Source organism: Camelina sativa, chromosome 6, assembly GCF_030686135.1.
Source record: "Camelina sativa cultivar CO46 ecotype springtype chromosome 6, ASM3068613v1".
Taxonomy (NCBI): Eukaryota; Viridiplantae; Streptophyta; class Magnoliopsida; order Brassicales; family Brassicaceae; genus Camelina; species Camelina sativa.
Genome location: NC_141885.1, coordinates 26,152,104 through 26,166,399, shown reverse-complemented (window position 1 = coordinate 26,166,399; position 14,296 = coordinate 26,152,104). Strand labels below are relative to the sequence as shown.

Sequence of the window (14,296 nt, the reverse complement as noted above, 5' to 3'; positions counted from 1 at the left end):
CTTTCTCCCGTGCATGCATCTAACATTTTTTCTTTGTTCCCTCAAGAATCTAGAATAATAATAATAATAAAATACCATTGTACCAACCTCATCTGTGATGATAGACATGAGCTGGACGAGGGAAAAAGATTATTATAAGTTTCAAACTAAACACAATTGTTTGACAGATTATATAACTCACTAATTTGAGGATATCAAGAAAAAAAATTCCAATAGTAACCGCATATATATTTGAAAAATACACTATGTCAATAGGCTAGAAGTAATATATACTAGATGAAGGTTACAAAAGAAAAAGGAAAACAAAAAGGAAGGAGAAAATAAAACAGCAACAAAAACAAGAAATGGAGTATTATTTTGTCCTATAACATAACTTCAATAATGATTGTTTCATTTACATAAATAAATATAATTAGGAAGTGTAAATATTTTTATTATATGATCAGGAGATTCTAGTTAACTCGATCCAAGCTAATTTCACAAATATTTTAAAAAAAGAAATCAAGTACTTTTCCAACTGTTAAAAATTCATAATTGGAATCGGTACGTAAGAATAATACGTCCAGCACTCAAAATTAAGCTGAACTGGTTTCCATTTTTAGATAAATATAGATCCAAGAATAGTGAAATAATTCAGTTGAGAGCGTGTCATATGAATAGACTTTTGTCTTTTAATCGGATACGATTCGCGCTCAGTCCTGTTACAAATGAATACATAGTGTTGTTTATAAAGGATTTTAATTATATTAATATGATTATTGCTTACGCAAATAAAATATATGTAATTAAAAATAGTCTTAACTTTTTAGAAAGTTTAATGGATAACTCAATGTGCATTATCACGAAAGCAAGAGTGAGTAAGTCGATTGCAAGTTCGCAACTAAAATTTTTTTTCTCTTTCCTTACAAAGTGAGAGATTTAAGATTTGTAGGGCACGCATTATCTCTTGCCTACTCATCTTGCCGGTCATAAAAAACACAAACACACATACATATACATGTGATTTACACATGCGTCAACATATAAACGCGACTTTGTGTTATATATATAGATCCACTAACATATATAACATGTTTTTGTGCACATGCTTATTAATTGGCTGAATTGCATTCTGTGTGAATATATATATATATATATATATATATATATATCTGTGTGAATATATATATATATATATATATATATGTACAGTCGAGTTAATGTAATACAATTTTATCTTAGAAAAAATGATATACAATGCTAAGTATAAACTTGTGGTTGCTACAAGTTTTACTACTAACTTAGAAAAATGATAATACATCAAAACTGTTTTCCAAAGTTTACATATTCTAGTTTATATAAAATTCAAAAAAATCTATGGAGAATACGTTGAAATCATATTATAGAAAGAAAAAAAAGAATAAATTAACAATTTGTACTTGCTATAAAAGACGGTTGATGGTTCTGGATCAGAGCGAGGAGGTATGAGTAGGGTTTCGTGACGGAAGATTTTTTTTTTTGGTGACGGAAGATTTATCGAGTGACACTTTCTCAATGCAAGTCCACGAGACGACGAAACCATAAACTATATAAATAACTACTATTCTTTTTTCTTGACACAAAAGGTAATTTACTTTAGCTGTAGTCATAGCTCGGTTAAATAAAAGTCCGTAGGATGATCATTATAATAAATATCAATTATTTGTATAGCATACTTAAATTACCTTTAAATTAGCACGCATGAAATCATGAAATGGGAAAACGTGAAGCAATGGATGGTAAAATAATCCGCAAGACATTTTGAATTTTTTTAGACGAGCATAAAAAAACCATATACGAAGACACGCTCACTAACAAAATACAAAAGTATTATATATGTGGAGAAAGAGATCACACGCTGAAGCATGATGAGGAGAGGAGGTACTACTATTACTTACTATATATGATGTGAATGGATACAAGTGATTACATAACGTATATTATCGGTTTGTAAAGTAAAAATGTTTGTTTTTTGCCCACCTTTTCTTTTAGACTTTTGGACATCAAACGCTCATAATATCCCCATACTGTATCATATAATTGACGGAAACTATAACAACTAACGAATCAATATACATTTCCAAAAGTTAATATTTTGTAAATAAATGTATAGTAAACCTATTATATGGAGCCAAGATTCTTTCATCTTCAAGCTAGTGAAAAAACGTCTTAGAATTGAGTTTTTGGATTGTTCGTGTTACTCAGAATTAGAACGTCGAGTTTATTTAAAAGTGTACAATGAAACTAGTAAAATCTAATTCGATGCAGTTATGTCTTAGCCGAAAAATTGGAACTCTTTGGGTAACCCAAAAGAAAAGATAAAGAAATAAATAATCTAATTCGATTGGGGTGTAAGAAGAGATCTTGAGAAGGTGGATTTCGAACAAGCGGGGTCCAAAAAGATTTCATTGACTCTTAAAATCTTTACATGTCATTCAATTTTTCATATGTTAATGGCCACCAATAACATTATTGGGAATTATATACTCGGTGGCAGATCTAGCCAAAATTGTCACTAGGTGCAAAAAACTATAAAATTATAACATAGAAGATGTCAAACCCATGATCTCATTTTTAATAGAGTGCATTCCTACCATTATGCCATTTTAACTTTAAGAATTAATATATAAACTAAACTATTTATAATTTCATATGGTGCACATGCATCACCTTTGAATAAGGTGGATCCACCCCTGTATATGTATATACTGTTGTTGTTGTTGTAAAGTTTTCTCAAACTGATATTACTATTTTTAATTTCGTCCTAAAAAGTTAAACGCAAACGATAGAAAAAAAAAAAGAAAAAGAAAATCGTTATTTGATTAATTCAATGTGGAAAAATAGACCAATTAGTAGAAGCTTTGGTGGGGCTGGGCCCGGGTTTGAATTTAATGACCGTAAAAAAAATTTGGTGGAAATTGAAAGTGACGTGGAAGTAGATAAGTGGTGACGTGAAGTGGGAGTGGGGGATGCGATGCTTCTTTTTGGTAAATGTTTCTTTTTAGTAAATGTTTCTGTGTTTTGTGTGTTCCGTAAGACCGTAACTCTCTTTACTTCAAAGTACACACACCACCATTGATGTCTCACTCTCACTAGGTCACGACATTTCCCTTGCATTGCATGTCGTTTTGCCTTTTTTATGTTCTTCTTCTTTCAAATCCTCTTCCTCCCTCATCGATCAAATCTATCGATGACGTTTAACGTCTTAATATCTTGTACAGTTAACAAAGCAGTTTCTAGAAATCCCACGTGTCGTATGTGGGTTTGAATTTAATGCTCTTGTTTTCAAAATCATTTAATGTTATATGCTCTTACCCGATCTCCACGTTCTTTCCAACGGTTTTTGTCTTAATGATTAAAAATAAAGAATGCTGCGGTAAAAATATGGAGTTCTATTCAATTGTAATTTATCTTTCTGAAATCGGTATCGATCGGATTTAATCATCGAGCTTTGATAGATGATAGTATTGTATTTTTTTTTTGGGAGTAGCACTAGTCGGTATATGTGATATTCTAATTGAATATCTTTTGGAGGTACAGCCAAATTTATATGTGGTTTTCCTTGGTTGTAAAATGTAACGTAGGATATATGGAATGGAACAATTATTTTGTATGAATATCTCCCTATGTTAGGTCATGACATGATAGGTGGCTAACTTGTGAAGAGAGCTGAGAACTTTCACGAGAACTGAGAAACAATGTTATAAACTGATCGAGGGTATGTTGGGACTTGGGCCTATCATATAGTATTTAAGAGATTATTTGGGCTTCTTTTTAGTTGTCTTTGGATGGTTAAGACTTTCACAGTTGTGTGTAATGTGCGATAGGGAATGAGGCGAAACCATTTGGCCAAATACGTTTCCTCATTCGTGTGAAGGGATTGAGCTCGTGATAGGAGCTCTAGACATGCTCCTATGGTACGGGGATACGGCTGATTTCTTCAATGAGTGAAGCCAAATCAAAGGCCACGTGATTCTCAATTAATTAGGTGTGACGACGCACATTCCTTTGCTTCCATAAGAAGGAGACCAAAGCTTTTGAAGCAAATCCAACGAAGCTTGTTGGAGTGAGCCCGATAGCGGAGGAGAGAAGACATATAACTATAATCATTATAACATAAAAATGTAAATAAAAAACAATCGAGGCTTAAAATGTCTTTGCTTGTTGAGGCGACACATAAAACCGTCTTTAAACTATTTATTTAGGTAAATTTTGAAAACTCTTTGCACTTTTCATTTCAAATGGGGAACATACAAATTATTCATTGGCTGGCTCTTGTTATTTAATATAAAAGGTTCTCAAAGTTTACTGTAAAGCAGGAGAATATACTTTTCTCTTACAAATAGTATCTTCTCTAGTGTCGAGACTCAAAGTCATAACTTTGATTCATTAAAAAGACGTAAAATATAATACGCCAACTTAGCTATATCTCCACATTTACACAGTATAATTGACACTTAGAAAACGGTAAAGAATTATTCTGAAGACAAAAAAATGCAAGTTGAATTGCCCTACCAATTTTTTTTTTTGCATGGGAATTTCCCTACCATATAACACCGTAAATTAATGTTTATTTCCGTTATGTTCAAACCAACTTGTTTTTCGTTTGGTATTAATTTACCAACATGATTAGTTGTTTTTACTAAGTTAAATTTTACGGTTCTCATATTTGTTAGGAGCATTAATTAGTCAGGAAACTAGATTTTCATTATTTCACTAGTTCCCAACTGATTGTTTTGATAATTTTTCAACTTATCAAAGTACTAGGTTTTTCTTTAAGTTATTACGTAAATCCATCAATATAATTATAAAATGCCAAAAAAAAATTCGGTGGTCATCAGACTCTACTATTCCACCATAGACCATTGTTTTCATTTAAATCCAATATGTTGGACTTATATAAGACATAGAAGTACGCTGACATGAGAAGACATAGAAGTACAAAACAAACCTGACTTCAATATATAATTACCTCTATACACTTACTTATTCAAAAAGAACTTAATAAGTGAATAAAGATGAATAGAGCTTAAGAAGATATATATGACCGATAGCGACGGATATAGTGGAGGGGACGAGAGGAGCGGCTAAAATGGGCCGAAATATATGTTGATGATACCATTTCACTTTGACTTCTTGATCAGCAGTAGATAGATTTGAGGTCTCTTTTACGTTTGATACCTCTTTGAGACTTACTGATCCTGCCAATTTCTATTGTAGCAAGATTAGTTCACTAATTAATAGCCAGTAACACATATTATGCGCAATTAGCTAGATTCTCAGATGCAGAAAGATCAACATACACAAATTAAAGTCTAAGCATAGCTATGCGAGATGCATGCATCTTGTCCGACCTAAATATAAACTCAACGCCAGTTGATCCAAGATATATTCTTTAACTTATGTTTCCTGTGACATATGCTACGTACAATGTATCATCGAACAAAATCTATAAAGCTTTGCGGGGGACAAAACAAACTTTCAAGCTTTTCCAAAGTGAGTGGTGACAAATATCCTAAAGGAAGACGCATAAAGATGATTCGAGCAAAATATAAATATATGTATATATTAACCTAAGATTGTATTTATGTTTGAGATCAAAGAAAATACAAATGATTTGGATGGATTCAAAGAGAAACTTACTGTCCCACATAATCTAATTATATAATCTCAGAAAATACATATGAATATGTACTTCAAATGTTCAAGCATTATAAAGTATAAACAGCCTGTATTTTTTTATTTTAACAACAAACAGCCTTCACAAAAGGTCCAATTAACATGTCACAATCCTAGCTCTAAAATCTGAGGTCCTAATTTCATAAAATATGACGGATAATTTTGAAGATTTGGTTAAATTGTTCCTATTGACTATTGAGATCATTCTCCTTAAGACCCACATTGCAATAATTTAAAGCATGGATTAAAAAACATTAAAGTATGTGTGTGAATTTCTATTCCGAGATAACCTTACTAACCTTTGAGAACAATCATTGATCGATTTATTTAGGTTATAATATGAGGGAAAAAGGTTCAATCAATCCCTTGATCATCAATGGGGAACCAAATCTACAAAAATCTTTTAAGAGATGCATTCCAAGAGCCAATCATTACTTTCCTTGAACTACTGTTTAAATAAACAACAGTGGTAAAAATGTATGTACATAGAGATCTCTTTTTTTTTTCTTTGTAAACAGGTTAAATCATATGCTTTTTTTCAAATCTTGAATGAGTAGTTCTCGAGGATAACTTGAAAATCTTTAATTTCCACATACCAACGTAGATTTAAAAAGGGATGCATTTTCATACTAAGGTTTTGAAATCAATCTAAATTTTTACTTCTGATACTAGAAAATTTACTTAATGAATCATCCAACAAAATTTTTAATATCCTGGTATGCTAGAAACTAAAAAAACCTTTTCGGTATTTACCAATTATTCCAAAACCAAAATCTAATTTCATTTAAAGAGCTAAAACAATTTAAAAGAAATAATCTCAAACCCAAATCTACTTCCATTCAAAACCTAAGATCTAATTCTAAACAAGTCCCTTAATCAGCACTCAACATCAATAATATTTTTAATCAGATCAAGACTTTCACAGAAATCGAAAGCCTAATTAGTTCTCCAGTTAGGGTTTTGATTCATAGACAATCTTACAATAAGAAAGGATGCATTTTTTTACCAAGTGAAACAAAAATTTTGCATAAGAGTCCAATAAAGAGATCAATAAATAAAATATGCAAATATATAATGGTCTATATATGCTTGTTTTAATGTGTGTAAAAATGAATGCAAAGGCATATATTCAATAAAAAAAATAAAACATAGTTAATGGAGAAATATATTACCACAAAAGTCTTTCACGAAGATGGAGAATCTCTTAAGAGAAGCTGAAGGAAGAGGATGAGGAAGAAGAAGAGTCGTCTCTTCCACCACCCATCTCCGACGTTGGCTTCTTCTTCTTCTTCTTCTTGTAAGGAATCCCTCTAGCCTTAGCCTGACACTCCCTAACCTCCCTCAGATAAACCCTTATCGCTCCACTAGCGAAAGGGTTCGTCTCCGGAGATCCACCGTTCTCCTCATAAGCTGCTCTCAGCCGTCCGATCAAAGCGTCTAGACTTCCCCAAGCTTGTCTGAGAGGGCAAGTGCAAGGAGCTGGTGGCTCAGGCTGGCCGTAGAACATACAGCCAGGCACGTGCACCTTTGTCTTACCGAACTGGTCTAAGTACCTGAGGAAATCAAGCACGTGGTTGCAGCTGCAGTGAGACATCGGCACGGGCGGTCTCTGATTCTTCAAGTACTGTCCGAAAGTGTTCCAGTCGCGTCTCTTCTGCGACTCGTAACGGCTTGGTGTCACCGGTGGCTCTGATCCTGATGATTCCATCAAGCTCTTTCCTCTTTCTCTTGGAGAGGACATGATATGATCTTGTTGAGTGTAGAGAGAGAGAGAGAGAGTGAGAGATGTTGGTGAAGAAGGTTAAGGGATCAACTTGTTTTATGGATCTGATATATTAGGTAATAAGAAAGCTGAAAGGTTGAGTGAGTTTGATGAGAGGGTGAAAGTAATAGTAGTAATGGAAGATGATGTTGACGCTAGAGAGGACATGTTATGGACCCCTATCAAAAAAAATTTTTCTTTCTTCTCTCTCTCTCACTCTTGGGCTATGTCCCATTTTTTCCTGTTCCTAATTTCCATACTAATAAGTTATAACGGATATTTTGGGTTGGTGGTAATTTTTTTGCGATGGGATACGAAGTATATCGATTTGATAATTATTAATTATAAAAGGGGAGAAACTAATATTAAAATGATATTATATCGTTTTAACTATTTTGTACTGTTTTATGGTGGTTTGATGACTGATTGCAGTATATGAGTTTTTCACGGTGATATTTTAGTACTGGACATTCGCTGTAGAGATCTTTAATAGTGAAAGATTATACTCTTTCATTGGAAACTACTTTGGACTTTGGCTCAAGATCATACAGTTCAATTCCGAGATTTTCACACCTCGAGATGTGCTTAATTAAGCTACTTGTATGGTGTACGATAATAATCTCTATCGAATACAACCAAATATTAAATCATATAAATTCAATGGTAGATATATATATATATATATATATATATATTTTATATAGGGTTTAGTGGTAGATATAAATATGATGTGTGAGGTGTAATACATAAGATTCCCTAAAGGATGTAAGAAAATAGATATGCACACATGTCATACTCACATACATAAATAATAAATATATAATGTGAAAACGGTCTTGAGTGTCTACGAATGTTTAACACGCCTTAGAATGAAAGACGACTTAGAATAGAATTGATCACTTTTATAAATATTAGTATGCAATACCACTATAGTATATTTTAACACGCCTAGCTAGTTCATCCCATTTTTCCGGACAGGCGGACTAAATTCGGCTGACCAATTATAACAGTTTGACATAAGATCTCCTGTTTATTTCTAGTATTTTTCGATATCAACAAAAAAGAAAGAAAATAATAATCGATTCTTTTCCGTATCGAGTTGTTAATATCCTTGCAATTTGATGTCTTCTTTGTATATACCCATATTTGCAACCTTACAATCGTTTGTTGTTGATAGAGAGTGCTGTTGGTTATTTAAAATTCGATGTAGGGTTCACCTTTTTTTGTCCCCATTAAATTTAAATTGTATTTAAACTATTTCTTATAAAAACTTTCTTACAGTCACCTTATTTTGTTTCCCTTTCACAGAGACATCATTGTTTTCGGAACTATTTTATTTCACAAATATAGATCCTTTGCATTTTTCCAAGTAATGTACTTACTATCTTCAAATATGTTTGGTATCATTAAATATATGTGACATTTGTATAACGAAGCAGTCATCGTCGTTATCAACTGGAAGGAGTTAAATAGTGTCTACGGGTCAAAATCATTGTCAATTTGTCACTAATGCTTAAATTCTAATTAAGGGTCTTGTTTTTTTCTCCGAAATACATTGCAAATCATTTTAGTTAAATCCAATTAAAATCCTACTCAAAAGAGAAATTTTAACGACTGATTTAGTCCTTGCATTTTTACTATGATTTGCAATATAATATATAATATACGATAAAAATAATAATTGAGCGAGATGTAAAGTAGAGTGAGCATCTATATGTCCCTGATTGGTTCATGAAAACTAGGTAATAGGTTATGACTCACTAACCACTATATTTAATACCTAGCAACTAGCTATTTTAAATAGACATACGTACGTATCTATGAGACGACCATTTTCCAACAGATTCAAATCATTAATCGCTTTTCTGTAACAGGATTGTACGTAATATATGATCATATGTGTGGACTATACATATCAACCTTCAGGATTTATATGTATATATATATATATAGTGCAACTGAAATAGATTATATTTTTGATTTGGTTGATCAACCAGATATTGAACCTTTTTCAAAATCGGAATAACTTAGATCTGGAATATCACAGGGGTCTTTTTTTTTTTTTTTTGGTTGGTTTATGGGAAGGATGATTTTGAAGTTCAAGGTTGTAATGATTTGGAAGTAAGAAAAACTGAGATTTACGTCATATTGAGGAGAAGGAAGTACAGTATAACGAGTATCACCTGTTCGGAAATCTCCAATTAATGCGTCATGTTCGTCAAGTTAACACGCACCCACATTTTTGTTAATTTATAATATTATAAAGAAAGACTAAATCGTTTAAGACTGGAAACATATCATGTAAAGCTTATAAAGTAGAAGATATGTATAGTTAAACACTTCAAGATAATCATAATAACACTGCAAGTAAAGCGTAAGAGCAATGTCGTCATTAAATATATAACCTGCAAGTAACCAAATTGCTACGAATCCATCATTAAACAACGATAGTTGCTTCAGTAGATTCGATCCACAACAATTTGAGGATGGATTTGTCACCGTTTATAGCAGTGAAAAATAGCAACCATATCAATAGCACATAGTGAATATATTTGTTGATGACAACTAGCGAAAGGTTGCCACGGCTATATACATATATCGATATTGCCATCAATTTGTAATAGATATGTAAAAAGTCATGAAACTTTTTATATAAAATATTTTATCTCGAAATTCATGAAACTTTATAGAGAATATTTATACACCCATGCATATCGATTTAATTTTTGGCAGATACCATAGTTTTTTGGTAATATATATCTTAAATCTTACCTATGTACAGTACTCATACGGAAACATATCCATTATAACTTTAATTAGAAGAAAATAAAATATAATAGATCTAGTAGCTAGAAACAATTACTGTTGGTAAAATATTTGACTTGTCGTAAATTTAAATTTCAAAATTATGACTATGATAAAAGATGCAAATTAAACTTAAAGGTGTTTTTTTCTTTTGGGTAAAGATAAAGGTGTTTTTTTGGTAATCTATAATTCACCCAACGTTATTTACATGTGTAGAGTCTTTTCAAATGTTAATCGTAGTAGATTCTATTAAACTATATAAGTGAATGCATCCTTAAAATTTTCAGTCATATCTTCGAAGGTATAGAGTATGTAGTCAACACCCAGTTAAAGATTTCATCAATAATTTATGTATTGTTCTTTCACTTTAGAGAGCTTAAGGAAACTAAAATTGGTTAACTACCATGTGATCTACTGAAGATGAAGAGAAACGAGAAAGGAACAAAAGAAAGGGCATGTGATGTGTTACGAGACAGACTTTGTGTAGGCATATACACAATTATTTTCCCAACCTGTCAAATTTTGACTGTTTAGGATATAATATTTTAATATATTCTTTTTCTCTGTTGCCATTATATATTTTCTGTAACTTTTAAATATTTACAAAGTTGTCTCTACACTTAGGTTTTTTATTCGTTTGAATATGGGTGGCATTCTTTAAGTTTATGAGCCCACACGATTAATAATGCATCTGGTTTTCTATGTCTATTATTATATTACAACGAATGCGATAAACTTTAGAAAATATCGATCAATTTAAAGAACAAACAATTTCATAGTCCACATGACAGAAAACAAATTTATAGAACTTTAAAAAAAATATTTTTTAGATAATTTATAAACAGTTTATTTAAATATTTAATGTTTTAGGTTATTTTGTTTTTACAAGTTTCCGTAACTGTTCAAAAAAATATAATATACGGTCTCATGGACTTCATTCTTGTGGAAAAAAATATTCAAAACAACGAAACGTGCAAAAATATGTATTTTGGTTTGTCTTTTAAATCAATAACATTAGAAAATAGGTGTGGTGATTTCTTTACTTCTTAAAGAAAGAAAAGCGTTGTCGGTGTCTTTGTTCATGAAAAGAGACATAACAAAGAATACAAAAATGTCTAACACTAATAGTACCTCCTCTTGTCCAAAACCTCTTCGTAAACAACAACAAACCAGAAAAAGAATACAAAAATGGGTGTGCGTATATACACACAAATAAACAAAAAGATGACACACAATTTTTGTTGTTGCTCAAACCTTGTGTGTGGTTGTTGGGTTAAGGGAAGTTTTTTGCTTAAGAATTTGTTGGGGGTGTAAGGAACACATATGGAAAGCTTCCCAAAAGAAGACGACCGGTCAATGAATATTCATCCGTTGGCTTTTGAAGTATAGAGTTTTCACTCTGCGTTCTCTAGGGCTCGGTTATGATCTCGAAAACGACTCATTCGAGTACCCCAAATCGCTTCAATTACCTCATGTCACTCTTTCACACATTTAAAATAATTTAGTATATCTTAATCTCTCTTTGAACTTTGTTCTATACAAAGCATTCTTTTACTTGCGGAAGAAACCACTATCGAGTGGTAATACTTTGCTCTCAACAAAAGCATTCTAAGCTTTAATTACCTTAGGAACACCAATAACTCTTCAATGTATCCTACTTATTATTTATTTTTGTGTGGAAATTATGCTACGAATTTCTTAACTTGGGAATATATATATATACATATACATAGATATATATATATGTGTGTGTGTAATCATACTAGAAATGGGTCAAAGATGCAAGACCTGCCACTTCCATTTCTGTTGTGAATCCAAATTCACAGTTTAAAAAGTAGATGTAAAGGTATACTGTGCGACTACTGTAGTTATACACATACAAGATTGGTTACTGTTTAAAGATTCTGTTACCTCTTTTCAAAAATCTGTAAGAAATTTAGTGGGCATCGACATTGTCTGACGTTATCTAGGGTTTTAAATTGAAAATATTGGTTGTCATCAAGTGGCAGTGTACGGCTCTTTTAGATGTAGCTTTAAACGTAGTTCGTCTTTTTCTTACAGCGTGTTAAACTATACGAATCTTTATACAGCTGCACTATTACCATGTGTACGGTATATTAATCGCTGGACTATTATGAGTGAAGATGTTTTCTTGTAAACTCACAATAGAATAGTATGGTAAGAAGTCATTATCAAATAGCGCAATTGCATATTGATTGATTTGCACATTGTGAAGAGTAAAATCTAAATTACTTACAATTGTCATATATATATATATATATATATATATAGAGAGAGAGAGAGAGAGAAATATGTGATAAAGTTTTACCTGATTTGTTCGAACTCATCACTAACATTATCATGTTGTATGTTGTATAATTGATATAGTGCCACTAAAATGGTGAAATAGGGTCTATAATAGGTCTGATTCTAATGTATCTGAAAAAGTCACATATAAAGTGATTAACCATGTTCCAGTCAGTACTGTCTAGCTCAAGTTTTGTCTTCGATCAATAAGACAACCTATATCTCACTATATGTGGAACACCACTTGGTTTGGAAAGTTACGTTGATACCCGCAATTTTTTTTTTTAAAGGAACCCTAAAAATAGATGAAACATATCTAAAAGAATCATGTTGAAAGACGAAACAATGGGCAAGAAACATCTTCACGCATGAGTTGCCAAAAATGTCACAGTCTCAAAGGCACACTTATGCATTAGTCTTTTGCCCCCACAAATCTTTTCTTTGCTTCTCTTTTTGTTGATAGCGATTCATCTGTCTTCCCACCCACCCCCTCATTTTCGTTTCATTATTTGCTTCTTTCCCTTTTTGTCAATTCATCATTTAAACCGGAATCTAATAATTTGGTTTTAGATTCGGTTATGAAGTATTTAACCGGTTTGATGTACGGATACATGATCATAATTATATCAGGTGGTTCCAACTGAAGTACGTATTTCTTTAAGGATTGTATGGGTGCGTGAGAAAGTTTGTGAAATTTAAAGTGGGAGACAATAATTAAAGTTTATTCGTCTTTGATTACACATTCATCAAGTGTATGTCACGAAAAGAAAAAGAAAAGAAAAACAATGTAATTGGCATCGGTCAATTGACAGTTTGACACCACCACGATGACAAATAGTTCAATTCAACCGATTTATAACGTATTATTGTATCGGTCAACACACATAAGGAGGGATATATGGCTAAAGGTATTCGAGTAGATTTATCGACAAGTCTGACCAAAATTAAAATACTACCTGATTTGGAACAAGATTGAAAAAAAGTAAAAAAAAAAAGTACGTCTATTTTATTTTTATTTAATAAATTACAATTTTCTTACAACGTTTGAACAATCTATCTTTTTGACAAATAACTATTTACAAGTGACCGTATCTTTTTTTTTTGGTCAAACAAGTGACCGTATCTATTGGGCCTTTGTGCCACAAAAATGAGAGATTGAGCATTTTCGTCCGTGCGTCTAAATTTAGGCATTTGTTTGTGAAGCGAAATGACAGTTATACCCTGATGTAATGGGTGAGATTTTCTAGGCTTCTAGCGTTTCTTTGATGAATGAAATCCCACTAATACAAGTAAAGTGGATGGTGAAGCAAACATTTGTAGTTCAACATTATTTGGTATCAAAATAATTGAAACTAATGGCCATATATTATCGGCCATTTTCAAAACATTAGATAAGAGAGGTTATTTACGAGTTTAAATCTTTTTTTTTATATATATAATTTCCGAGTTTAAAGAAGAAAGATGTAGTATGAATTTTTTTCAATGGATACTTTATTTTCTAATGTTAGAATGTAATTGTGTTATTTACATGTATGCCGTAAGAGACTAATAATATAGTTATATAAACTCCATTTCCTAAATTATATCTTACACTATATTTAACCAATCAATATAATCAAATTGATGATATGATATCCTACTGTGAAGATGTCTTGCATAACATGAACTCAATTTTTAGCACAATAATTTTTTTTTCCACACATATTCCCAAAAATATATGTATGG

General features: G+C 31.8%; 1 protein-coding gene across 2 annotated transcripts; it reads right to left on the bottom strand.

Annotated features, from left to right (window-relative positions):
* Positions 1–4,786: 4,786 nt before the first annotated feature.
* LOC104793189 (protein LIGHT-DEPENDENT SHORT HYPOCOTYLS 10) lies at positions 4,787–7,687 on the bottom strand. Of its 2 annotated transcripts, none has more exons than XM_010519494.3 (2): positions 6,870–7,687; positions 4,787–5,229 (listed from the first exon to the last, which is right to left on the bottom strand). In XM_010519494.3, exon 1 carries the CDS (start codon positions 7,436–7,438, stop codon positions 6,902–6,904), a length of 537 nt encoding a protein of 178 aa, XP_010517796.1. In that variant the 5' UTR covers positions 7,439–7,687; the 3' UTR covers positions 4,787–5,229; positions 6,870–6,901. The 2 variants fall into 2 exon arrangements, with proteins under 2 accessions (XP_010517796.1, XP_010517797.1); XM_010519495.3 differs by having other exon boundaries at positions 4,787–5,219.
* Positions 7,688–14,296: the final 6,609 nt, after the last annotated feature.